Source organism: Pelmatolapia mariae, linkage group LG6 (genome assembly GCF_036321145.2).
Source record: "Pelmatolapia mariae isolate MD_Pm_ZW linkage group LG6, Pm_UMD_F_2, whole genome shotgun sequence".
NCBI classification, from domain to species: domain Eukaryota; kingdom Metazoa; phylum Chordata; class Actinopteri; order Cichliformes; family Cichlidae; genus Pelmatolapia; species Pelmatolapia mariae.
The window spans coordinates 13585169-13612342 of NC_086232.1; the positions used below are offsets into that span (position 1 = coordinate 13585169).

Here is a 27174-nt window from a genome sequence, read left to right on the forward strand (position 1 = left end):
GAATAAGATCAGTGTTACGGTTTCAACGAAGTCTGACTGTATAGAACAAATAGCCTGCATTATCAAGCAGAGTATGATTAAAGAGAGAATCAGGTCAAGAACAGAGGGGACATTTATTTAGCAGAGACCCTCGAAGACCCTGTGGGCCCAGTTTGAACACCACATTTAAACAAAGAGATAGAAAGAAAAAAAAAAAAAAAAAAAAAAAAAAAAAAAATGGGGAGACCATCCCTCGCAATTGTGCTTTTTCCACACAACATGTCACAGTCAGGGCTGGACTGGGACAAAAAAAAAAAAAACCCATCGGCCCGGTGTTACGGGTTCGAAATTGAGGACGAGAGTAAAACAATGATGGTCCAGAAGAGGTCGGTCAAACAATTGATTTTAATGAATGCACGCAGCGTGGAGAGGTGCAAACTGCAAAACATCAGTTGTACATCTCTGCCCAAAATACACTCTAGATTGCTTTTATCCCATCAGGGTATTGTAACGCCCCCTCTTGCGTTTACAGTCACATAATTTGCATGTACAGAACATTCATGTATTTTAAGAGATAACTGCAGACACAGAAGTTCCCCATCCATCCAAATATGGTGAAGATCTCAGGCCTTTGAGGTCCCCATGGACTGGACATCCTTTCATCACCTGTAACTAAGCAAACTCAAATACCACAAGAAGCTGAATACATTCAGGCCTTTGCTCAGCTACTATTTTACTGTAACAACATACTCAGGCTATGAGTTATGATATATATATATTAACTCAATCATTTTAAAGTAGTTATAACTGCACCTGTAATAAACATGTTAATATTAGATTATGATAACCCCTATAATATAACTTATAACATAATGCCAGCAGTTTCAATAAACACTTTGATGAAATGATAATTAATGTAATGTTAAGGATGATGGTTATATACAGTTCAGCAGTAAACTAATTTCTTTAAATATTACAATTCCCTCTCTTGATGTCTCTCCAGAGACATCACCACACCATTTCCTTGGGTCACTCCTCGACCCACTCTGACCCTCTCTAGCCGTCCTCTGACTCAGCAAATCAGACAACCACCTCATGTCCTCTAGGTGGTCCAGTACTAAAACACCAGCTCCCACTTGAAAACACTTCATGCTTAAGTGGTCCCTGCTCCTTTTCTGGGTCCCTCTCTAGTGGAAATCTTCTCCTGTAAGGGATAAAAAACAAACAGCCTCTCTCTGCTACACCTTACTAACCTACTGTGTTCATCTAAGGTTCCTGTCATTATTCAAAGTTGGTTCACAACATCATGTTCTGGGCTCTATCCATTATATTAACTTTACCTAATCTCAATACTCTTTATGTGTGTGAGCAACGCTTTTAGTTCTATTTAAAAACACCCCGGGTAAAATATACACCATCCCTATGTCAGCCTAAATGTCCGCTAGAAAACACACTTCAAAATTTTCTATCATCATTTACGCCTCTTTTTGCTTCAAGCATATACATAACATGCAAAAGTTACTGTTCATACCAGTTAGACAAGTTTCTATTATCTACAACATTTTGTTTCACCCGACTCAGTAGTTGCTAAGCAGAAACAAAGCACCATGTGTTCCACCTTTACCCTACAAAATAAATCCATAACATGTTTGTGTCTGTAATCATGTTTTGCATTCATTCATTACAGTCCACACCATTCCTGCAAGTTAGGAGCTGTAAATTTAAAAGCTACATAAAGTCCAGACCTTCGGCCTGGCCTATATTTAAATCATGTGTGTTTGTAAGCGTGCATGCAATTAACCTGCTATGTTCTCATCTTCCCTCAACATGTATCACCTGGACACTCTCACCAGTGAAGCTTAAGACCCTTTTGGACGGAACATGAACTCTAAACAAGCACAGTTATGCATTGTGTCTTAACTCAACCTGCAAATAGAGACATCACTGTTATCACAAACATATTCAATACTATTAAAATTATACTGTACAACCTGTTATTAATGCAGTCATCATAAGGCACATTATATAGTAGCAATAAAAATCTCTAAATCCCCAATCCCAACAGATCCTGTTTTTAAATCTTCCCTGACTTTCCCTTCAAGTTCTGCTTTCTTAGTACAGTAATTAGGTCCTCCTAATCCCATTAAATCTGCCATATTGATTTCTTCATGAGTAAGTGTCAGATTTCGAGCATCTAAAACTTTACTCAGTCTCTGTTGTGCTAATGATGTCATAGTGAACGCCTGCAAGTTCACATAAGCCACCACACTATGTGTAGTCAGAACTTTTAGTGGGTGTTCTCTCCCTACATGTGCTGTTTCCTATATTATTTTGGCCACCCCTGCTGCATGCTGTGCACATTTAGGGTGCCTTGCTTCTGTTGGACTCAACCTTATGTTAACCTACATAAGTACCTGTCTTAAGAGCGACCTCTGCACAGCTCAGACGCCAGTTGCAAGAGCTCTCTAACATTAGAATCATCAGCTGTGACTTATATAGTGTTATTTCGGTACTTTATACTTCACACAGTTTTGAACGTTGTTTATATGGGGAGTTCCTCTTTTTGTGTCTATATTTATTAATATGCCTTGTGCACTAAAACTTCCTGTTTTTCAGTCTGGCTGAGCACTTGTTTGTGAGTAAAAGGTGGCCTTGCTCTACAAGCCAGCCTTCATTATTAAAGTACATAAAACAAGATCATAACCAGATTCATATTAAAAATATAGCTTTTGTTCCTAACACCAGTCCCCGTTTTTTTTTTTTTTTTTTTTTGTTTTCTTTTCTCCCCTGAGAAATGAACTAATTCCTAGTTTATGACATTTAAGTTTACTTCAATACATTCCCATTTAATTTTATTTATATAGCGCCAAATCACAACAAAAATTGCCTCAAGGTGCTTCATATATACAGAGAAAAACCCACCAATCTTGTGACCCCCTATTGAGCCAGCACTTTGGCAACAGTGTTAAGGAAAAACTCCCTTTTAACAGGAAGAAACCTCCAGCAGAACCATGCTCAGGTACGGGCAGCCATCTGCTGCGACCGCTCGGCGTCAGCTAACAGACACTTCTTTTAACAGAGAGACTTAATATTTAATAATCCACATTTCACTATTTTATTCTTTCGTTCATATTTGGATTCTGTATTATTCTTTATTTGTTATTATTTATATTCAGATTGTTTTTTGCTAGTCTTGGTTTGTTGTTGTCTGTTTGGGAGCTGACATAGTCTCTATGGATAAGCGTCTTTTGGTGGAGTAGCATCAGGAGAGAAGCTCCAGAGAGGCATCTTCCATGTTAAACACTAAAATATAACAAAAGAGATCTCCTCAACGTGTGGTATATTTTAATATTTCCTTATTATTTTGTCATAAAATAAATCAACCAAATAACTTAAGCTGTGTGACAGCACCTTGCGTTTACGCCGGGCTGTGAGCTGCCCTGAAGCTACACCCCCTTTTACCCCATTTAATTTCTCAATCTTACTTTAAAGTATTCCTGACCTTCTCCTTCTCTCATCTGATCATCTCAAGTACGTCCTGTACCAAATTTGCTTCCTCTTTTCAAGTCCCACATTTAATTACAAGCTAACACATTTGCCCTATATGGCTATTCCGACATGTTTCCTGTCAACTTAACAGAGTTATTCTCAAAACTCAGAGCTGAAGTTCCCCTTTCCTAAGTCTGTATGTTCTACAAGAGAGCAAGTCGGTAAACAAGTTTATCATCACAAAGGTTATTAGGTAAAGGTCACGTAGACATTTGCTCATTAACCCTAAAAGAGCACATTTCATGTAGCTAATCGCATATATTAAGACCCCCCTTTTTGTGACACATCTCATGTGTTACAAACTCAAAATCCTTCACTCAGGTTAGGGAATTAAAAGAAAAGGTTAATCATATCATATTAGGTATAGATGCTCCGGGCCTTCAAACCTGTGTTTAAGGAATGAAATCAAATTAATCATCATGTCAAAATCCCTTCTTGGCTCCATCCACAGCCTGCATCCTTGAAACGTCCTATAAACAAAAACCTGTGTGTTAACCAGAACATCACCTTTTATACTCACTTTCTCCACTTATGATCCAACCTGTGTTATAAAACAAAACTTAAAACATAACAATTATCAGTCATGTGTCCAACCTTAGTCCAGTCTTTTGTCAGTGTCCAGTCGGTCCAACCTATGGTCTGCCCGATCCGTCCATTCACCCACACATTCACTCACACGCATTAACATCGGGTATTGGTAGACTTCCGCACGAATAATCAGATTTTCCACTTTCAGCAAACTCAGTGTATTTATATAATCATTTATTTTCTTTTTACTCGTTTCTAGGAGAATAGTTCTTTATACTTTTGGACTGGATTGTCTCGCTGCAATCCTCTGAGACAGGGACCCACAATCTGACCCATTGTAATTCGGAAAAGGTCACCTTACTTTTTGTTTTCCTGAGACTATTGTCGACGCCGTTATTCATTGTTGTCTTTTGCAGGCCTGCTTAGAACAAAAATGAGAAAAAAGAGAGCTGAGTATTAGCTCATCAAAGTACAAAACAAAATCACCTGACAGGTTTTTCTTTATAAGTGCACTGTTACAAAACCCCTTAAACATGTCCATGTTTATTAAAACTCCCTCTTTAAAAAATAAAACAACAACCTCAAAAATCTTCAACAATCTTAAATTTCACCCATAGAACACACCCAAAACTTAAAAGCTTCACCGTTTTGTACACAATATCCCCCTTTAAGCACTTTACCAAACTCACATTCAACCTAACATATAAGCACGTTCTCACAATATGTCAACACTAATTTATAAACCTCTTGATCAAATTTTCACCTCTGAACTGTCTACTCCTCCTTGAAGGCCTCAATCACACACACACAGCAAGCTCCTCTGTCATCACTCACATTAGCTCTCCAACTAATTTTCATACTCAGTCACAAGATAAATACATGTTTAAACCTTATCACATTATTCAATTATTTTCATTTTCTTTCTATACTAATCACTTGTTTTTTTATCAATCAGTGCAACAGCGCTCCTAAGTCACCCTTCTTAAACTACTTTAATCACTTCTCTTTTGTTTTTGTTTTTTCCATAACTCACTCCCTTGTCATACAGCTTCGTTTGAGTTATTCCACAACTCTATTTTATCCAAGTGTGTTTTAAGTTTATTTTCTTCAACATTCACACTAGTTTAACACTCATGAAATTAGCAAGCTCATTTAATTACATATGTTTGTGTTCTTAGGCAGGTTTTAATCACTATCTATGCATTACTCTTCATGAGCTTATCTCTGTAGGGTTAGTGCATTTTCTGTTTGTATGTGTGATTTTTATAAATGTTTATTCGTGATCTTTGTGATCTCGTAAATGTTTCTTTTGCAGTGTTTCAGACTCCTTTTGACAGGGTGTGTTTTCTCTCTCTGGCTCATCACTGGTCATTGTTAGTGGCATTTCCCCTTCGCCTGTGCCCAGTGGCCTTACCTGTTAAATCCCGTCTCCTCCAGTGACTCCAAGGTCACTCCGGGACTTAGGTACAAGCAATCGTGACTGCGCCTTGCCTTAGGTCGTCCCAGGGTTTCGAGGTGGGATCTTACCCGTCATGGGCTGTCCAGCCTTCCATGCTCGCCTGATACAGGGGCCAACTGGGCAAGGGTGTTATCAGGTCTGGGGGACACACTGGTTCTGGAAATTAAAGGAGTGTAAACTGCTTTCTTTATTTCATGTGTGTATTAAACTTTCCAACAATAATTTCACATGTAACAGTTTGTGTACGTGCGTTTTCACTTCATTAATGTAATTGTTAGTTTATGTATTTATTTCTCTCGGTCTGTCTCTTTTCTAAAACCTGTAATTAATATAATTTTATTACTTTATTACTTTTCTTAAAACATGCATTCGCTTAATCTTCTTAGAATTTAAGGTCTGTCTATTTCTCTGGGTGCTCCCCTCACATCATCAATCACTCACACACCTTCTTCTCACACACACAGCAGCACAGTATTTCCTGTTTCTCTTTCCTGTTTCTACAAATTAATCAAACCCTTGTTTTTTCATATTTACAGTTTACAAACCCTCTTTAGTTTTACTAAGTCTTGGTCTAAAAACAATACACCCTTATTTCATGCACACCCTTTTAAATATTCCAAGTTTTTTGCATTTGTCAGTTTTTGTGACATCATTCACCCAATACTCTCATAATCGTCTCATACACACTGCCTTTTCTCTCAACCTCCCACTTTTCACTCATTCTACTATAAACCTCCCTAGTGTTATTATTACTTATTTACTATTTGGTACAAATCACACAGAGTCACTCAAATCAACTACTGACAGCATTCACACAGTTAAAATCACTCAAAATACGCTTTCCTAATGGTATTTTACAGGCATTGTTTTCAAACTCAGAAAGAGCAAATCAAATAATAACAATTTAAACCTCTAATCCTTCTCACAGCACACGCATAACTGGAAAAATAAAACACCACAGCCTTTATTTCTGAAGAGAGGTTACTACTGAAAGTAATATGTTAGTCTTAAGTATATACAATGCACTCCATATATATATATATATATATAACTCAAAACTCAGTCAATTACTATACATCCACTACAGCACTCAAAACTTTATTTATAACCCTCTAATAAACATAAATGGCGTCTTAAACACACGCATTCAACAATGTTTGCAGCAGTGCTTGTGAAACCAACTGTGGTTTAAGCAGTTCACAGCTTCTTAATTTGCATTTTATTGCTTTCTAGGACATTCTAGTCTCTAATTCCTCTGTTTTCATGTTACAGCGTCTGTCACCAGCTCACTAGCTGTATTCAGACCTCCCGTTTGACACACACAACCACACACTCCCCCTAAAAACCCACAAAAAACTATCCCTAAAAACACACACAAGAACCCTTAAAAAACTTCATTCATTTATTTATTATTATTTTAAACCCTTAAGATGTTGTGCTGTGTTTCCTCTGTGCCAGCTGCAACCTATATTAACATAAAGCCAAACTGTAAACAAATCTGTCAAATCTAACTATTTATATATTATCTGACTAACCGAAAAACCACTTACAATCTTCTAAAGTCCTCCTTAACCCAACAAACATCAAACGACTTACACCTATATGTATCACTCAAAGTCAACCACAGTACCTGATAAACACCAAATGTAACTGTGTATATTATCTCAAACTGAAACAAAACCCATCTAAAAATCCTAAAACATCTTAGTTTGATTAAATTATCGCAAATTCAATTTCAGTTCTCAGAACCCAAATAACGGTCCTAAGTATCAACAGTTTATGTATCCTATCTCAAAACCCCGCAAAAGTCATACAGTCATGGCAAGAAATAAAACTTTACTTACAATATTGTCATAAACAAAACCAGCGTCTTAAATACAGCCATCAGCAATGTCTAGCAGTCTCTATAAACTTCCTCATCCTCTATGCACCTCTCAGCTTCCTTATTTGCATTTTCACAGACACACTCTCAAAATAACCAGCCTGCTGCAGTACCCGTGGCAGACAGAGCCTATATACAAACATAGAAATTATAACAACCAATTATAACACCGAGACGTCTTATAAAATATACAAATATGTACAAGGCCTCAAAGCGAACAACCTACCGAATTTAGAAAAATTTAACTTTAACGGTCCAACCGATGAACTCCCTGAGTTTTTTGTAATCAATTAAAACCAGTCTCGGCCCCGGGCCGTGGTCAAATAACTAATAATCTAAGATAATTTAAAAGCGGCAACCAACTATACTTCCCCGAAGTTATAATTGTAACGTCACACGCCCGAAACCCGGTTTCTATCGACCAAAAAAGTGCAAAATACCGTCCCGGACGGCAAAGTGGTCCAACCACTAGTTATTCAGGAGTGCCCCAGGCTCCACAGTGACCAACTGACTATCCCTCAAAAGAGGACAAGATCTAAGCGTCCTTGACCTTGGCAAGCGTTACCTCTGAGCAATGCACTTCTTAGAACTCCCAGAGTTCCGTTCTACAGAAATTTAATTACTTTTGAAGACACCCTATGAAACCACCAAACCTACTATACTGATGTCCAAGCCCAGCTTTCTAATCAATTAAGACTGTATTACCATATACAGATTTCAAATGACCTATATCCTAAATTCAGTAGTCCAACTACTGTAACTTTTCCTGTTTCCGTTACTTTTACCTATTCCTATTTAGTAGTCCAACTACTTAAATCCTTGTAGCAGTCCAACTGCTTTTCCTTTAATCAGTACTGTCACTTAACCTTACATTATCATTACTTCAACTTCAATTCTCATGAGATTTTCACCAAAATCAAAACAGACCTTTACCAGTAATTTTCAGTGAGTAGACTTTCAATTTTGTAATCGTCAATCTGGCACAGTTTGGAAATAATTCAACAGGTAGTGCCTTACCTTTAGATAAGCCGGCTTATGTCAACTCACTTCGACCACTGACTCGCGTCTGCCTGTTTGAGCACCTTGGACCCTCTCAGTCTCAATCTCCAACTTTCTCCCTCTCTCAACCCTCGGCCAATGCACCAAATGTTACGGGTTCGAAATTGAGGACGAGAGTAAAACAATGATGGTCCAGAAGAGGTCGGTCAAACAATTGATTTTAATGAATGCACGCAGCGTGGAGAGGTGCAAACTGCAAAACATCAGTTGTACATCTCTGCCCAAAATACACTCTAGATTGCTTTTATCCCATCAGGGTATTGTAACGCCCCCTCTTGCGTTTACAGTCACATAATTTGCATGTACAGAACATTCATGTATTTTAAGAGATAACTGCAGACACAGAAGTTCCCCATCCATCCAAATATGGTGAAGATCTCAGGCCTTTGAGGTCCCCATGGACTGGACATCCTTTCATCACCTGTAACTAAGCAAACTCAAATACCACAAGAAGCTGAATACATTCAGGCCTTTGCTCAGCTACTATTTTACTGTAACAACATACTCAGGCTATGAGTTATGATATATATATATTAACTCAATCATTTTAAAGTAGTTATAACTGCACCTGTAATAAACATGTTAATATTAGATTATGATAACCCCTATAATATAACTTATAACATAATGCCAGCAGTTTCAATAAACACTTTGATGAAATGATAATTAATGTAATGTTAAGGATGATGGTTATATACAGTTCAGCAGTAAACTAATTTCTTTAAATATTACACCGGGCATTTTGACTAGAGACCAGCCCACCAGGTATTATAGGAAAAACCATAAAGCCTTTGAATGAAAACAAACGCTGTTGTCACAGTGATGTACACTGTCTTGTTGGTATATATGTATCAGTCTAATAAACTTAAACCTACACCATCCTCCCTATTCTGGTATTCTAAACAGTACCCGAAAGTAGACTGCTTGGTCGAGTTAACCTCCTGAACCATCTACAACACATGGTGAAAACCTGAAATTAAGACAGAAGACTAGAGGTGAGACATGATCATTACTGATTACTGATGACAGATTTAGATATATTTTCATAAACCATTCATTTGCCACATCAATAAACAGCATGGCAAAATATTTTTTCTAACATGGCAACCTTTAAAAGAGTGAAAGGAGATAGACAGGTGAGAAAGAATAAAACTTAATTGACTTTTTGATGGCATTTTACACACAGTACTGGTACAGTATCTAGAAAATGTGGGAAAATACTGGCATCATATACAGTACTTAGCTACTTCTGAAGAAATTATGATGGGACTCAGAAAAAAAAAATTACTATGTACAATAATGGATTTCTATACATTTTACATCAGATGAAAACGTTTGATGTAAGATTCAGATAATTATTTGTTAAAAGCAAGACATTTTAAATGAGAATAAGAAAGAAATGTATTTCTTTGTACCCCCCTTTCCCTGTTAATGCCCTACCTGGCTCCCTGGCAACACTTTGCTAGACCCGCCCCTGCACAGTTACCAGCTGTCAGCTACACAGAAAAGGATCCTGGTGTTATTTGTCTCTCAGAAACAGTTCATAACTTCCCTTCAACTCATTCATGTCACCGAAAAGGTAAAGCTGTTTCTCCATCACCTGTTCAGCTCTGATGATTCAGTAAGGACATCTCCAGGTTTCATCTTCATGTTTTCCTCTCACCAGATAACCAAACCAATATCATGACCAGCAGCTTTTACAGCTGTGGCTCCAGCAAACATCAGCTGATACTAGAAAGTAATATTAAATAAATTCTAACAACAGCTGATCAAGCTTAAATGTGCTGCTGTTGTTTAGCGCGACATCCGCTGGTTTCCTCTTTCTGGCGCAAAGTGAGCGATAAACAAACAAGAGAGAAAAGCCGATCATTGATCAGTTTCATGATTGAAGTAGAAACAGGAGAGGGAGAGAATGAGAGAAGAAGAGGCAGCTGTGCAGCAAAGACACAGAATAACTCCAGCTTTGTGTCTTTTTCATTGTAGCTGAAGTCCGGGACAAACTGTGTTCCTTTTCACCACAATACCGAACGCGCAATATTTTCTCTGAATACGAGACGATTCCGTTTTTTTACGGGACGGTTGGAAACTCTAATAACTAACCTTATAAATAAAGATAACAAGTTCAACATCAATAACATCATAGCACCCGCCCAACAGTATATAAACTCCGTCATGCTAGCTAGTACGCAGTAATTTACCGTCAGATTGTAACTGATGGTAAAAAGTCAGCACAACGAAAATAAACTACACCTAAACTTGGTTTATATCTGACCCAGATAGACTGCAGGTCATAAGTTCTTACCTGAAGTTCAGTTCACCGCCTCGGGTCTCTGCTCCTCCTACCTTTCCGTCATCCACCTGCCAGCGTGTTGCATCTGCTGGCCTCCACCACTTGCTAATGTTACTGAATCTGTGGAAGCTCCGCAATAGCCACCACCAAACAATTGAGTTATTTTTACACATCTCCCAGCATCTGGCCAATCCTCCACCTTACAGTGTTTATACCGTTACGGAAGAAAAAAGGGAAAAAAAAAAAAAAAAAAAAAAAAAAACAAAACCACCCCATCGGCCCATAAAAATGAAAAATCACCATTTGCCCGGTGGGCCGATGGCCAGTCCAGCTATGGTCACAGTCTGCCAAGGCAAACTGCGTGGAGTGTGAGTGGACCCAGGTGCAGATATTCTAAAACTCAAACTTAACCATTTATTAAAGCAGACAGAACAGTACAAAATAAAAGGGTGAAAACAATGCAAACTAAGCAATAACCTAAACTGGGTAAACTAGAAAGGAAACATGAACCATGAAAAACCCTGGCAAATAGAAAAAACAAACAAACTCTAAACATGGCAATGTGATGAGGATATATGAAAAACCTGAACGCAGAACACGGCATGGGAACAAGGCAGACGATCCGACAAGGAAAGACTGAAAGCACACAGACTAAATACACACAGGAGGACAATGAGGGAAGTGGGAACACATGGAGAAACAGCTGACACACATGACCATAACGACATCACAGAGGAAGAGTAAAACTAAACACATTGACCATAGAAACACAAGGCCTCTTCAAAATAAGACAGGAAACATAAGACGCAGACATGACAACCTGAACTTGACAATGTAAGACACAGACATGAAACACATGAAGGGCAAGGGAGACTTAACAGGGGTTGGAATTTACAAGGGGAATCTAATAACAAAGAACTATAACAACCTAAGCATGATAAAAAATGAACTTAGAAAACCTAAAGGGCTTAAACATAAACCATAAACATGAACATAAACTAAAACTCAAAACGCTGGGTCAAAGGACTCATGATAGTAACACAACAAGTTTACTTACAGAAGATAGACAGTTACAAGCTGCTCATCAGAATCAGAATCAAAAATACATGTTAACCATTTATTAAAAAGTATTTTAACCAGTCATTTCTTCAGCTGTCAGTAACAATAATTTGATTGAGTTTCATTCAGTTGTGTTTGCAGTAGCATCCCACATACAGTGCGACAAGGACCAGAGCTCCCAGTATCATCCCAGCTATTATATATGGGATGGAGTTGACTGTAGAACTGGGTTGAGGTGGGGTCGGGGGTTGGGTAAAGAAAGGAAAGGAGAATCATTTTTACCAAGCAAATTAAAAACACCAAAACACTCACAATGAACTTAATTTGTGAAGTAATATTGTGATTGATCTTCAGTGACTCGTTTTCTAGGAAATAACTGACAACACTCACCTTGTACATCAACGTTAAACTCCTTGGTGACAGTCCCTACTGTGTTGCTCACAGTGCAGATATACTGTCCTTCATCCTCAAAGCCGACAGATTTAATAGTGAGAACGCTGCCACTGTAGGAAGGACTATTTGTTGGGAGTGTCCAGGTGTATGAGGGGCTGGGGTTTCCCACAGAGGAGCAGTTCAGGTGTAGAGTGTCTCCTTCTGTAATTGTGATCACATCTGGATTTGGTGGCTCCTTTAGCTCAGGCTCATCTGTGTGATTATTGATAGAGGAAAAAAAATACTAAGCAAAATTTCAGCAAAATAGAAATAATTTATAAATTAAAACACATTTCTGGTGTAATATACAACAGAAAGTACTGTCGACAGTTCAGCCCACTGTACTTTAATTTCACTCTGTGCTGCTATACTCTGTTGTCAGTTTGTCCACTTCATGATGTTTAACTGCTCTGCTTACTTTACAGGTTAATGCTCGCCACACTAAACATCTGACATAAAGTTTAAATTACACGTAGCATGACAGTAAGAGGTCAGTCTGACAGTTCAGAGAAGTAAGAGAATAGTTCAACCTATATGACACTGAAAGGAGACAAATCGTGATCAATTCTTCTGGAGTGGCTTTAAATACACTTATTATTTTATTGCATATTTGTTACTCTGTATTGATTCCACATTTAAACAAATAGTCAAGCCGACCTTTTATCATTTGGGGTTTAAACACTATTACTATTATTATTTTTTAATGTCCACAAACAAAGTTTACTTCTATTCTGGCTTTCCACAAACTTCTGAGGGAAACATTTTACTGGTAAACAGCTAAATCCTCCACTATGTTCATCAGCTTGTGTCAGTCAGCAGTTTGTTGATGATGCTTTTTAGAGCCTGTTCATTAACAGTGATGAGCACTATGAGGAAGAATCAAAACAGTATTTCTTTACTGTTTCGATACTTCCTGAAAGTGCTCACAAGGACAGAAAACCAAACCAGTGACATGAAACATGCTCAAAATGTCAAACTCTGAGGAACAGAACAAAGAACGTCTTTATTTCTCTCAGACTCACAGTGAACTATAGCAGGGAGTTTTTCTGATGTCACCACTGGAGGGCCCTGTTTTCCAGCTGGTCCCAGCTCCAGCTTGGTTTCGCACCAGTACTGGGCTCCATCATCTTCTCTACTGGGAGTGATGTTCAGAGTGAAGGTTTCATTCACTGGTTTCTTCTGTTCACTGTTGGACTGTAGGTGACCCAGTGCTGTGTTTCCTCTGTAGAAGGTCACAGTGAGGCTTTGAACAGGAGCTACGTTCTGTACGCTACACTGCAGGGTGTACTGCTGATTCTCAAACATCATCCCAGTGTGGTTTACAAAGCTGATGGAGACACTTTCTGGAGGCTCTGAGAAGACAGGGAAAGAAAGAGTAACACAGGTAGATGTCAGTCAGTAACTGCTGAGAGCATGAATCCATCTAACTGTGTATTTACACAAAGAGATCAAATTCTGATTATAAATGATGCAAAATTCAGTAAAAGTCTGACGTTCTAAAGTAAGCATACTTACGATAGATGGTTATATCCAGAATGCTAGAACACTGATCACCAGCATCAGTGGTATAATAGCACAGGAGTGATGTGTCCCATTCAGTCAGTCTGTCGACCGTCCAGAACATCGTGGTTCCATTTTGTGTAACTTTTCCCTCAGCGTACTCCAAACCAAAAACATCTCCACTGCAGTCCTTCTGACATACAACACATGTAACATTGGCTGGGTCACCGTACTTCACTACCAGTGCAGATGGAGTGAACACAGGATACTCTGTGCAGCTAGGATCTGTAACAAACACATCAAATGTTGTTATTTGGTAGATCGCCATAAGCATTTTCATGCAGTGTATTTTAAAATCTTCAGAAAGTTGATGAACAAGAGGAGAAATTAATTGATCAGAATAGTGAAACTGGAAACTGAAAGTCCGGGAAGATTCAAGGTTCACTTTTTTTTTTTTAACAAAAAAAGCAAACCAAAAGAAAACTTTGAAAAGAAAAGTTGCCTAAAGAGGGAAATGAACGTAAGCAAAACAGCTCCTCAACATGAACCTGTCTGCAGACACCTTACTGTCTGATTTCTGGGCCATCAGCAAAACACCAAATGAAGAAACATCTTTAGGAAGAATTTTTTTCCATCGCTCCAGAAGAGGTCCAGCGATTTTGGAGATCCAATTCCAAGAAGCACTTAAGCTGTTCTACTGAAACTTTGTGGATTAATTTGATAAAATGAGATATCAGGAAATAATTAAATATCTAAGATGAATAATAAAAGCATCAAGTCCCAAAGTGTGGCATTACTAAAAAACAAACAAACAAACAATCTTCTAGTTGAGATAAAAAATGCATTGCAATTTTAATTTTGATTCATTAATTTATTTAATTAAATAAAGAAATAATATATTGGGTTAGAGTTTGTAGAAGTTTGTTCAAGCTGTATAAGCTGCACGAACCCCTCGACTAGCTTTTATAATCAGAGGTTGGTTATAAGGAGCAGCTGTAGCCTATTCAAAGGCTCCTGACATTTGGTTCTCATTCCCATCATGATGGATGGATAGACGGTAGCGACGATCACAGCCACACCACAGCGATGCTGATCGGATTCATTTTCCCCTGGCGATTGTTTTGCTGTTAAAGGATGGTAAGTTGGATCCCAAGATGAGGTCTGCGATTTGGGGCGTGTTAATTAGTTTGTTGAGCTGCTGTTTGCACTAAGGCAATATAGTGGCAGTGAATCGTTGAATCTTATAAGCCTTGTATGGTAATAAAGGGTCATCTTTTAATTGTTTTAGGTCCTGCCACTTAATTCGCTGTTTTCTTGTTGCAGCTCCATATTTTGTTTAATAAAATTATTTAAATTGATTTGCCTGACAATAACAAGTCTGTCTGTCTTGGCGTTCTGCTCTTACCACCAACACTTTATACATAGAGTAAATTAATCCTGAGCATAACTGAATTCAGATTATTGGTGCTGCCCTCCACAACAGATCCAGTTTCTCATGTTGCCTTCAAATAAATATTTAATCCTTCTGCATTAAATTACTTGTAAAAATGCCTCTGAGTTCATCAGGCTAACATTTAGCAGCTGTATGATATGAAAATAACGAAGAAGCATTTTATAGCTGGAAAACATTTCACTTACCAAAGCTGGACACTTGGTGGGTGCACAGAAAAGTAAGTGAGTAGGAAACCAGAAGAATAAAATGAAAAAACATTGTCCCAGCTAGATTTTTGGAAATCAAATATGTTGAAGAAAATGATCAAATATGAAGTCCAAAGGTGGCTGGAAAGGAAATGGGCTCTGAGTTTCCTGCTTTGCTTTTTTGTTGCAGAGAACAATGCTGGCAGTGAAGGCTGTTTTTTTCTTTTTCAGCACTGCACCCGCTCTTCTGGAGTGGCTTTAAATACACTTATTCTTTTATTCCATATTTGTTACTCTGTATTGATTCCACATTTAAACAAATAGTCAAGCCCAGCTTTTATCATTTGGGGTTTAAACACAATTACTATTATTATTTTTTAATGTCCACAAACAAAGTTTACTTCTATTCTGGCTTTCCACAAACTTCTGAGGGAAACATTTTACTGGTAAACAGCTAAATCCTCCACTATGTTCATCAGCTTGTGTCAGTCAGCAGTTTGTTGATGATGCTTTTTAGAGCCTGTTCATTAACAGTGATGAGCACTATGAGGAAGAATCAAAACACAATTTCTTTACTGTTTCGATTCTTCCTCAAAGCGCTCACAAGGACAGAAAACCAAACCAGTGACATGAAACATGCTCAAAATGTTAAACTCTGAGGAACAGAACAAAGAACGTCTTTATTTCTCTCAGACTCACAGTGAACTATAGCAGGGAGTTTTTCTGATGTCACCACTGGAGGGCGCTGTGGTCCAGCTGGTCCCAGCTCCAGCTTGGTTTGGCACCAGTACTGGGCTCCATCATCTTCTCTACTGGGAGTGATGTTCAGAGTGAAGGTTTCATTCACTGGTTTCTTCTCTTCACTGTTAGACTGTAGGTGACCCAGTGCTGTGTTTCCTCTGTAGAAGGTCACAGTGAGGTTTTGAACAGGAGCTACGTTCTGTACGCTACACTGCAGGGTGTACTGCTGATTCTCAAACATCATCCCAGTGTGGTTTACAAAGCTGATGGAGACACTTTCTGGAGGCTCTGAGAAGACAGGGAAAGAAAGAGTAACACAGATAGATGTTAGTCAGTAACTGCTGAGAGCATGAATCCATCTAACTGTGTATTTACACAAAGAGATCAAATTCTGATAATAAATGATGCAAAATTCAGTAAAAGTCTGATGTTCTAAAGTAAGCATACTTACGATAGATGGTTATATCCAGAATGTGAGTACACTGATCACCAGCATCAGTGTTATAGTAACACATGGCAAATGTGTCCCATTCAGTCAGTCTGTCAACCGTCCAGAACATCGTGGTTCCATTTTGTGTAACTTTTCCCACAGCGTGCTCCAAACCAAAAACATCTCCACCGCAGTCCTTCTGACATACAACACATGTAGCGTTGGCTGGGTCACCGTACTTCACTACCAGTGCAGATGGAGTGAACACAGGATACTCTGTGCAGCTAGGATCTGTAAAACACCCTGTAGTATACATGATATTTATTTTTCAGTGGGTAATATTTTACCACTTATTCCACTTCATTACATTTAACTGCTGCAGTTACCTTGCAGGGTAATGCTCTTTATACAAAACATAATGTGCAGTATACAGTATATTACAAGTAGTTATATTAAAAGATCAGTCTCACTGGTCAGAGATAAGGATAGAAATCGTATTCTCGTCATAACCCAATGGAGAATTTAAAAAATGATTTGAAAATCATTTGAAGCGCAGATACAAGTAACTTGTAAATGTAAGTTTGATGTTTTTTTCTCTCAGACTCACAGTGAACTATAGCAGGGAGTTTTTCTGATGTCACCACTGGAGGGCCCTGTTTTCCAGCTGGTCCCAGCTCCAGCTTGGTTTCGCACCAGTACTGGGCTCCATCATCTTCTCTACTGGGAGTGATGTTCAGAGTGAAGGATTCATTCACTGGTTTCTTATGTTCACTGTTAGACTGTAGGTGACCCAGTGCTGTGTTTCCTCTGTAGAAGGTCACAGTGAGGCTTTGAACAGGAGCTACGTTCTGTACGCTACACTGCAGGGTGTACTGCTGATTCTCAAACATCATCCCAGTGTGGTTTACAAAGCTGATGGAGACACTTTCTGGAGGCTCTGAGAAGACAGGGAAAGAAAGAGTAACACAGGTAGATGTCAGTCAGTAACTGCTGAGAGCATGAATCCATCTAACTGTGTATTTACACAAAGAGATCAAATTCTGATAATAAATGATGCAAAATTCAGTAAAAGTCTGATGTTCTAAAGTAAGCATACTTACGATAGATGGTTATATCCAGAATGCTAGAACACTGATCACCAGCATCAGTGGTATAATAGCACAGGAGTGATGTGTCCCATTCAGTCAGTCTGTCGACCGTCCAGAACATCGTGGTTCCGTTTTGTGTAACTTTTCCCTCAGCGTACTCCAAACCAAAAACATCTCCACTGCAGTCCTTCTGACATACAACACATGTAACATTGGCTGGGTCACCGTACTTCACTACCAGTGCAGATGGAGTGAACACAGGATAATCTGTGCAGCTAGGATCTGTAACAAACACATCAAATGTTGTTATTTGGTAGATCGCCATAAGCATTTTCATGCAGTGTATTTTAAAATCTTCAGAAAGTTGATAAACAAGAGGAGAAATTAATTGATCAGAATAGTGAAACTGGAAACTGAAAGTCCGGGAAGATTCAAGGTTCACTTTTTTTTTTTTTAACAAAAAAAGCAAACCAAAAGAAAACTTTGAAAAGAAAAGTTGCCTAAAGAGGGAAATGAACGTAAGCAAAACAGCTCCTCAACATGAACCTGTCTGCAGAAACCTTACTGTCTGATTTCTGGGCCATCAGCAAAACACCAAATGAAGAAACATCTTTAGGAAGAATTTTTTTCCATCGCTCCAGAAGAGGTCCAGCGATTTTGGAGATCCAATTCCAAGAAGCACTTAAGCTGTTCTACTGAAACTTTGTGGATTAATTTGATAAAATGAGATATCAGGAAATAATTAAATATCTAAGATGAATAATAAAAGCATCAAGTCCCAAAGTGTGGCATTACTAAAAAACAAACAAACAAACAAACAATCTTCTAGTTGAGATAAAAAATGCATTGCAATTTTAATTTTGATTCATTAATTTATTTAATTAAATAAAGAAATAATATATTGGGTTAGAGTTTGTAGAAGTTTGTTCAAGCTGTATAAGCTGCACGAACCCCTCGACTAGCTTTTATAATCAGAGGTTGGTTATAAGGAGCAGCTGTAGCCTATTCAAAGGCTCCTGACATTTGGTTCTCATTCCCATCATGATGGATGGATAGACGGTAGCGACGATCACAGCCACACCACAGCGATGCTGATCGGATTCATTTTCCCCTGGCGATTGTTTTGCTGTTAAAGGATGGTAAGTTGGATCCCAAGATGAGGTCTGCGATTTGGGGCGTGTTAATTAGTTTGTTGAGCTGCTGTTTGCACTAAGGCAATATAGTGGCAGTGAATCGTTGAATCTTATAAGCCTTGTATGGTAATAAAGGGTCATCTTTTAATTGTTTTAGGTCCTGCCACTTAATTCGCTGTTTTCTTGTTGCAGCTCCATATTTTGTTTAATAAAATTATTTAAATTGATTTGCCTGACAATAACAAGTCTGTCTGTCTTGGCGTTCTGCTCTTACCACCAACACTTTATACATAGAGTAAATTAATCCTGAGCATAACTGAATTCAGATTATTGGTGCTGCCCTCCACAACAGATCCAGTTTCTCATGTTGCCTTCAAATAAATATTTAATCCTTCTGCATTAAATTACTTGTAAAAATGCCTCTGAGTTCATCAGGCTAACATTTAGCAGCTGTATGATATGAAAATAACGAAGAAGCATTTTATAGCTGGAAAACATTTCACTTACCAAAGCTGGACACTTGGTGGGTGCACAGAAAAGTAAGTGAGTAGGAAACCAGCGTAATAATATGAAAAAACATTGTCCCAGCTAGATTTTTGGAAATCAAATATGTTGAAGAAAATGATCAAATATGAAGTCCAAAGGTGGCTGGAAAGGAAATGGGCTCTGAGTTTCCTGCTTTGCTTTTCTGTTGCAGAGAACAATGCTGGCAGTAAAGGCTGTTTTTTTCTTTTTCAGCACTGCACCCGCTCTTCTGGAGTGGCTTTAAATACACTTATTCTTTTATTCCATATTTGTTACTCTGTATTGATTCCACATTTAAACAAATAGTCAAGCCCAGCTTTTATCATTTGGGGTTTAAACACAATTACTATTATTATTTTTTAATGTCCACAAACAAAGTTTACTTCTATTCTGGCTTTCCACAAACTTCTGAGGGAAACATTTTACTGGTAAACAGCTAAATCCTCCACTATGTTCATCAGCTTGTGTCAGTCAGCAGTTTGTTGATGATGCTTTTTAGAGCCTGTTCATTAACAGTGATGAGCACTATGAGGAAGAATCAAAACACAATTTCTTTACTGTTTCGATTCTTCCTCAAAGCGCTCACAAGGACAGAAAACCAAACCAGTGACATGAAACATGCTCAAAATGTTAAACTCTGAGGAACAGAACAAAGAACGTCTTTATTTCTCTCAGACTCACAGTGAACTATAGCAGGGAGTTTTTCTGATGTCACCACTGGAGGGCGCTGTGGTCCAGCTGGTCCCAGCTCCAGCTTGGTTTCGCACCAGTACTGGGCTCCATCATCTTCTCTACTGGGAGTGATGTTCAGAGTGAAGGTTTCATTCACTGGTTTCTTCTCTTCACTGTTAGACTGTAGGTGACCCAGTGCTGTGTTTCCTCTGTAGAAGGTCACAGTGAGGTTTTGAACAGGAGCTACGTTCTGTACGCTACACTGCAGGGTGTACTGCTGATTCTCAAACATCATCCCAGTGTGGTTTACAAAGCTGATGGAGACACTTTCTGGAGGCTCTGAGAAGACAGGGAAAGAAAGAGTAACACAGATAGATGTTAGTCAGTAACTGCTGAGAGCATGAATCCATCTAACTGTGTATTTACACAAAGAGATCAAATTCTGATAATAAATGATGCAAAATTCAGTAAAAGTCTGATGTTCTAAAGTAAGCATACTTACGATAGATGGTTATATCCAGAATGTGAGTACACTGATCACCAGCATCAGTGTTATAGTAACACATGGCAAATGTGTCCCATTCAGTCAGTCTGTCAACCGTCCAGAACATCGTGGTTCCATTTTGTGTAACTTTTCCCACAGCGTGCTCCAAACCAAAAACATCTCCACCGCAGTCCTTCTGACATACAACACATGTAGCGTTGGCTGGGTCACCGTACTTCACTACCAGTGCAGATGGAGTGAACACAGGATACTCTGTGCAGCTAGGATCTGTAAAACACCCTGTAGTATACATGATATTTATTTTTCAGTGGGTAATATTTTACCACTTATTCCACTTCATTACATTTAACTGCTGCAGTTACCTTGCAGGGTAATGCTCTTTATACAAAACATAATGTGCAGTATACAGTATATTACAAGTAGTTATATTAAAAGATCAGTCTCACTGGTCAGAGATAAGGATAGAAATCGTATTCTCGTCATAACCCAATGGAGAATTTAAAAAATGATTTGAAAATCATTTGAAGCGCAGATACAAGTAACTTGTAAATGTAAGTTTGATGTTTTTTTCTCTCAGACTCACAGTGAACTATAGCAGGGAGTTTTTCTGATGTCACCACTGGAGGGCCCTGTTTTCCAGCTGGTCCCAGCTCCAGCTTGGTTTCGCACCAGTACTGGGCTCCATCATCTTCTCTACTGGGAGTGATGTTCAGAGTGAAGGATTCATTCACTGGTTTCTTCTCTTCACTGTTAGACTGTAGGTGACCCAGTGCTGTGTTTCCTCTGTAGAAGGTCACAGTGAGGCTTTGAACAGGAGCTACGTTCTGTACGCTACACTGCAGGGTGTACTGCTGATTCTCAAACATCATCCCAGTGTGGTTTACAAAGCTGATGGAGACACTTTCTGGAGGCTCTGAGAGGACAGGGAAAGAAAGAGTAACACAGGTAGATGTTAGTCAGTAACTGCTGAGAGCATGAATCCATCTAACTGTGTATTTACACAAAGAGATCAAATTCTGATTATAAATGATTCAAAATTCAGTAAAAGTCTGATGTTCTAAAGTAAGCATACTTACGATAGATGGTTATATCCAGAATGCTAGAACACTGATCACCAGCATCAGTGGTATAATAGCACAGGAGTGATGTGTCCCATTCAGTCAGTCTGTCGACCGTCCAGAACATCGTGGTTCCGTTTTGTGTAACTTTTCCCTCAGCGTGCTCCAAACCAAAAACATCTCCACTGCAGTCCTTCTGACATACAACACATGTAACATTGGCTGGGTCACCGTACTTCACTACCAGTGCAGATGGAGTGAACACAGGATAATCTGTGCAGCTAGGATCTGTAACAAACACATCAAATGTTGTTATTTGGTAGATCGCCATAAGCATTTTCATGCAGTGTATTTTAAAATCTTCAGAAAGTTGATAAACAAGAGGAGAAATTAATTGATCAGAATAGTGAAACTGGAAACTGAAAGTCCGGGAAGATTCAAGGTTCACTTTTTTTTTTTTTAACAAAAAAAGCAAACCAAAAGAAAACTTTGAAAAGAAAAGTTGCCTAAAGAGGGAAATGAACGTAAGCAAAACAGCTCCTCAACATGAACCTATCTGCAGAAACCTTACTGTCTGATTTCTGGGCCATCAGCAAAACACCAAATGAAGAAACATCTTTAGGAAGAATTTTTTTCCATCGCTCCAGAAGAGGTCCAGCGATTTTGGAGATCCAATTCCAAGAAGCACTTAAGCTGTTCTACTGAAACTTTGTGGATTAATTTGATAAAATGAGATATCAGGAAATAATTAAATATCTAAGATGAATAATAAAAGCATCAAGTCCCAAAGTGTGGCATTACTAAAAAACAAACAAACAAACAATCTTCTAGTTGAGATAAAAAATGCATTGCAATTTTAATTTTGATTCATTAATTTATTTAATTAAATAAAGAAATAATATATTGGGTTAGAGTTTGTAGAAGTTTGTTCAAGCTGTATAAGCTGCACGAACCCCTCGACTAGCTTTTATAATCAGAGGTTGGTTATAAGGAGCAGCTGTAGCCTATTCAAAGGCTCCTGACATTTGGTTCTCATTCCCATCATGATGGATGGATAGACGGTAGCGACGATCACAGCCACACCACAGCGATGCTGATCGGATTCATTTTCCCCTGGCGATTGTTTTGCTGTTAAAGGATGGTAAGTTGGATCCCAAGATGAGGTCTGCGATTTGGGGCGTGTTAATTAGTTTGTTGAGCTGCTGTTTGCACTAAGGCAATATAGTGGCAGTGAATCGTTGAATCTTATAAGCCTTGTATGGTAATAAAGGGTCATCTTTTAATTGTTTTAGGTCCTGCCACTTAATTCGCTGTTTTCTTGTTGCAGCTCCATATTTTGTTTAATAAAATTATTTAAATTGATTTGCCTGACAATAACAAGTCTGTCTGTCTTGGCGTTCTGCTCTTACCACCAACACTTTATACATAGAGTAAATTAATCCTGAGCATAACTGAATTCAGATTATTGGTGCTGCCCTCCACAACAGATCCAGTTTCTCATGTTGCCTTCAAATAAATATTTAATCCTTCTGCATTAAATTACTTGTAAAAATGCCTCTGAGTTCATCAGGCTAACATTTAGCAGCTGTATGATATGAAAATAACGAAGAAGCATTTTATAGCTGGAAAACATTTCACTTACCAAAGCTGGACACTTGGTGGGTGCACAGAAAAGTAAGTGAGTAGGAAACCAGAAGAATAAAATGAAAAAACATTGTCCCAGCTAGATTTTTGGAAATCAAATATGTTGAAGAAAATGATCAAATATGAAGTCCAAAGGTGGCTGGAAAGGAAATGGGCTCTGAGTTTCCTGCTTTGCTTTTCTGTTGCAGAGAACAATGCTGGCAGTAAAGGCTGTTTTTTTCTTTTTCAGCACTGCACCCGCTCTTCTGGAGTGGCTTTAAATACACTTATTCTTTTATTCCATATTTGTTACTCTGTATTGATTCCACATTTAAACAAATAGTCAAGCCCAGCTTTTATCATTTGGGGTTTAAACACAATTACTATTATTATTTTTTAATGTCCACAAACAAAGTTTACTTCTATTCTGGCTTTCCACAAACTTCTGAGGGAAACATTTTACTGGTAAACAGCTAAATCCTCCACTATGTTCATCAGCTTGTGTCAGTCAGCAGTTTGTTGATGATGCTTTTTAGAGCCTGTTCATTAACAGTGATGAGCACTATGAGGAAGAATCAAAACACAATTTCTTTACTGTTTCGATTCTTCCTCAAAGCGCTCACAAGGACAGAAAACCAAACCAGTGACATGAAACATGCTCAAAATGTTAAACTCTGAGGAACAGAACAAAGAACGTCTTTATTTCTCTCAGACTCACAGTGAACTATAGCAGGGAGTTTTTCTGATGTCACCACTGGAGGGCGCTGTGGTCCAGCTGGTCCCAGCTCCAGCTTGGTTTCGCACCAGTACTGGGCTCCATCATCTTCTCTACTGGGAGTGATGTTCAGAGTGAAGGTTTCATTCACTGGTTTCTTCTCTTCACTGTTAGACTGTAGGTGACCCAGTGCTGTGTTTCCTCTGTAGAAGGTCACAGTGAGGTTTTGAACAGGAGCTACGTTCTGTACGCTACACTGCAGGGTGTACTGCTGATTCTCAAACATCATCCCAGTGTGGTTTACAAAGCTGATGGAGACACTTTCTGGAGGCTCTGAGAAGACAGGGAAAGAAAGAGTAACACAGATAGATGTTAGTCAGTAACTGCTGAGAGCATGAATCCATCTAACTGTGTATTTACACAAAGAGATCAAATTCTGATAATAAATGATGCAAAATTCAGTAAAAGTCTGATGTTCTAAAGTAAGCATACTTACGATAGATGGTTATATCCAGAATGTGAGTACACTGATCACCAGCATCAGTGTTATAGTAACACATGGCAAATGTGTCCCATTCAGTCAGTCTGTCAACCGTCCAGAACATCGTGGTTCCATTTTGTGTAACTTTTCCCACAGCGTGCTCCAAACCAAAAACATCTCCACCGCAGTCCTTCTGACATACAACACATGTAGCGTTGGCTGGGTCACCGTACTTCACTACCAGTGCAGATGGAGTGAACACAGGATACTCTGTGCAGCTAGGATCTGTAAAACACCCTGTAGTATACATGATATTTATTTTTCAGTGGGTAATATTTTACCACTTATTCCACTTCATTACATTTAACTGCTGCAGTTACCTTGCAGGGTAATGCTCTTTATACAAAACATAATGTGCAGTATACAGTATATTACAAGTAGTTATATTAAAAGATCAGTCTCACTGGTCAGAGATAAGGATAGAAATCGTATTCTCGTCATAACCCAATGGAGAATTTAAAAAATGATTTGAAAATCATTTGAAGCGCAGATACAAGTAACTTGTAAATGTAAGTTTGATGTTTTTTTCTCTCAGACTCACAGTGAACTATAGCAGGGAGTTTTTCTGATGTCACCACTGGAGGGCCCTGTTTTCCAGCTGGTCCCAGCTCCAGCTTGGTTTCGCACCAGTACTGGGCTCCATCATCTTCTCTACTGGGAGTGATGTTCAGAGTGAAGGATTCATTCACTGGTTTCTTCTCTTCACTGTTAGACTGTAGGTGACCCAGTGCTGTGTTTCCTCTGTAGAAGGTCACAGTGAGGCTTTGAACAGGAGCTACGTTCTGTACGCTACACTGCAGGGTGTACTGCTGATTCTCAAACATCATCCCAGTGTGGTTTACAAAGCTGATGGAGACACTTTCTGGAGGCTCTGAGAAGACAGGGAAAGAAAGAGTAACACAGGTAGATGTCAGTCAGTAACTGCTGAGAGCATGAATCCATCTAACTGTGTATTTACACAAAGAGATCAAATTCTGATTATAAATGATTCAAAATTCAGTAAAAGTCTGATGTTCTAAAGTAAGCATACTTACGATAGATGGTTATATCCAGAATGCTAGAACACTGATCACCAGCATCAGTGGTATAATAGCACAGGAGTGATGTGTCCCATTCAGTCAGTCTGTCGACCGTCCAGAACATCGTGGTTCCGTTTTGTGTAACTTTTCCCTCAGCGTGCTCCAAACCAAAAACATCTCCACTGCAGTCCTTCTGACATACAACACATGTAACATTGGCTGGGTCACCGTACTTCACTACCAGTGCAGATGGAGTGAACACAGGATAATCTGTGCAGCTAGGATCTGTAACAAACACATCAAATGTTGTTATTTGGTAGATCGCCATAAGCATTTTCATGCAGTGTATTTTAAAATCTTCAGAAAGTTGATAAACAAGAGGAGAAATTAATTGATCAGAATAGTGAAACTGGAAACTGAAAGTCCGGGAAGATTCAAGGTTCACTTTTTTTTTTTTTAACAAAAAAAGCAAACCAAAAGAAAACTTTGAAAAGAAAAGTTGCCTAAAGAGGGAAATGAACGTAAGCAAAACATCTCCTCAACATGAACCTGTCTGCAGAAACCTTACTGTCTGATTTCTGGGCCATCAGCAAAACACCAAATGAAGAAACATCTTTAGGAAGAATTTTTTTCCATCGCTCCAGAAGAGGTCCAGCGATTTTGGAGATCCAATTCCAAGAAGCACTTAAGCTGTTCTACTGAAACTTTGTGGATTAATTTGATAAAATGAGATATCAGGAAATAATTAAATATCTAAGATGAATAATAAAAGCATCAGGTCCCAAAGTGTGGCATTACTAAAAAACAAACAAACAAACAATCTTCTAGTTGAGATAAAAAATGCATTGCAATTTTAATTTTGATTCATTAATTTATTTAATTAAATAAAGAAATAATATATTGGGTTAGAGTTTGTAGAAGTTTGTTCAAGCTGTATAAGCTGCACGAACCCCTCGACTAGCTTTTATAATCAGAGGTTGGTTATAAGGAGCAGCTGTAGCCTATTCAAAGGCTCCTGACATTTGGTTCTCATTCCCATCATGATGGATGGATAGACGGTAGCGACGATCACAGCCACACCACAGCGATGCTGATCGGATTCATTTTCCCCTGGCGATTGTTTTGCTGTTAAAGGATGGTAAGTTGGATCCCAAGATGAGGTCTGCGATTTGGGGCGTGTTAATTAGTTTGTTGAGCTGCTGTTTGCACTAAGGCAATATAGTGGCAGTGAATCGTTGAATCTTATAAGCCTTGTATGGTAATAAAGGGTCATCTTTTAATTGTTTTAGGTCCTGCCACTTAATTCGCTGTTTTCTTGTTGCAGCTCCATATTTTGTTTAATAAAATTATTTAAATTGATTTGCCTGACAATAACAAGTCTGTCTGTCTTGGCGTTCTGCTCTTACCACCAACACTTTATACATAGAGTAAATTAATCCTGAGCATAACTGAATTCAGATTATTGGTGCTGCCCTCCACAACAGATCCAGTTTCTCATGTTGCCTTCAAATAAATATTTAATCCTTCTGCATTAAATTACTTGTAAAAATGCCTCTGAGTTCATCAGGCTAACATTTAGCAGCTGTATGATATGAAAATAACGAAGAAGCATTTTATAGCTGGAAAACATTTCACTTACCAAAGCTGGACACTTGGTGGGTGCACAGAAAAGTAAGTGAGTAGGAAACCAGAAGAATAAAATGAAAAAACATTGTCCCAGCTAGATTTTTGGAAATCAAATATGTTGAA

At 38.5% G+C, this 27174-nt stretch overlaps 1 protein-coding gene and 1 long non-coding RNA gene across 2 annotated transcripts; both read right to left on the reverse strand.

The window, feature by feature from the left end:
* Nucleotides 1-363: 363 nt before the first annotated feature.
* Nucleotides 364-8021, reverse strand: LOC134628989 (uncharacterized). Its single transcript, XR_010094038.1, has 2 exons — nt 7360-8021; nt 364-5671 (listed from the first exon to the last, which is right to left on the reverse strand). It is a non-coding gene; the product is annotated as an uncharacterized LOC134628989 (long non-coding RNA).
* Nucleotides 8022-11146: 3125 nt separating this feature from the next.
* LOC134628990 (hemicentin-1-like) lies at nt 11147-27174 on the reverse strand. Its single transcript, XM_063475862.1, has 17 exons — nt 27065-27174; nt 25441-25710; nt 24948-25277; nt 24362-24643; nt 23869-24198; nt 21546-21815; nt 21053-21382; nt 20467-20748; nt 19974-20303; nt 17647-17916; nt 17154-17483; nt 16568-16849; nt 16075-16404; nt 13753-14022; nt 13260-13589; nt 12196-12450; nt 11147-12030 (listed from the first exon to the last, which is right to left on the reverse strand). The coding sequence occupies exons 1-17, from the start codon at nt 27135-27137 to the stop codon at nt 12002-12004; spliced, it is 4593 nt and encodes a 1530-aa protein (XP_063331932.1). The 5' UTR covers nt 27138-27174; the 3' UTR covers nt 11147-12001.

Coding starts and splice junctions, on each gene's coding strand:
- LOC134628990 (XM_063475862.1), bottom strand. CDS start 27,137: ATGTTTTTTCATTTTATTCTTCTGGTTTCCTACTCACTTACTTTTCTG. Junction 20,749..21,052: donor ACTCCCTGCTATAGTTCACT/GTGAGTCTGAGA, acceptor TGTATACTACAG/GGTGTTTTACAGATCCTAGC. Junction 17,917..19,973: donor ACTCCCTGCTATAGTTCACT/GTGAGTCTGAGA, acceptor TGTTTGTTACAG/ATCCTAGCTGCACAGATTAT.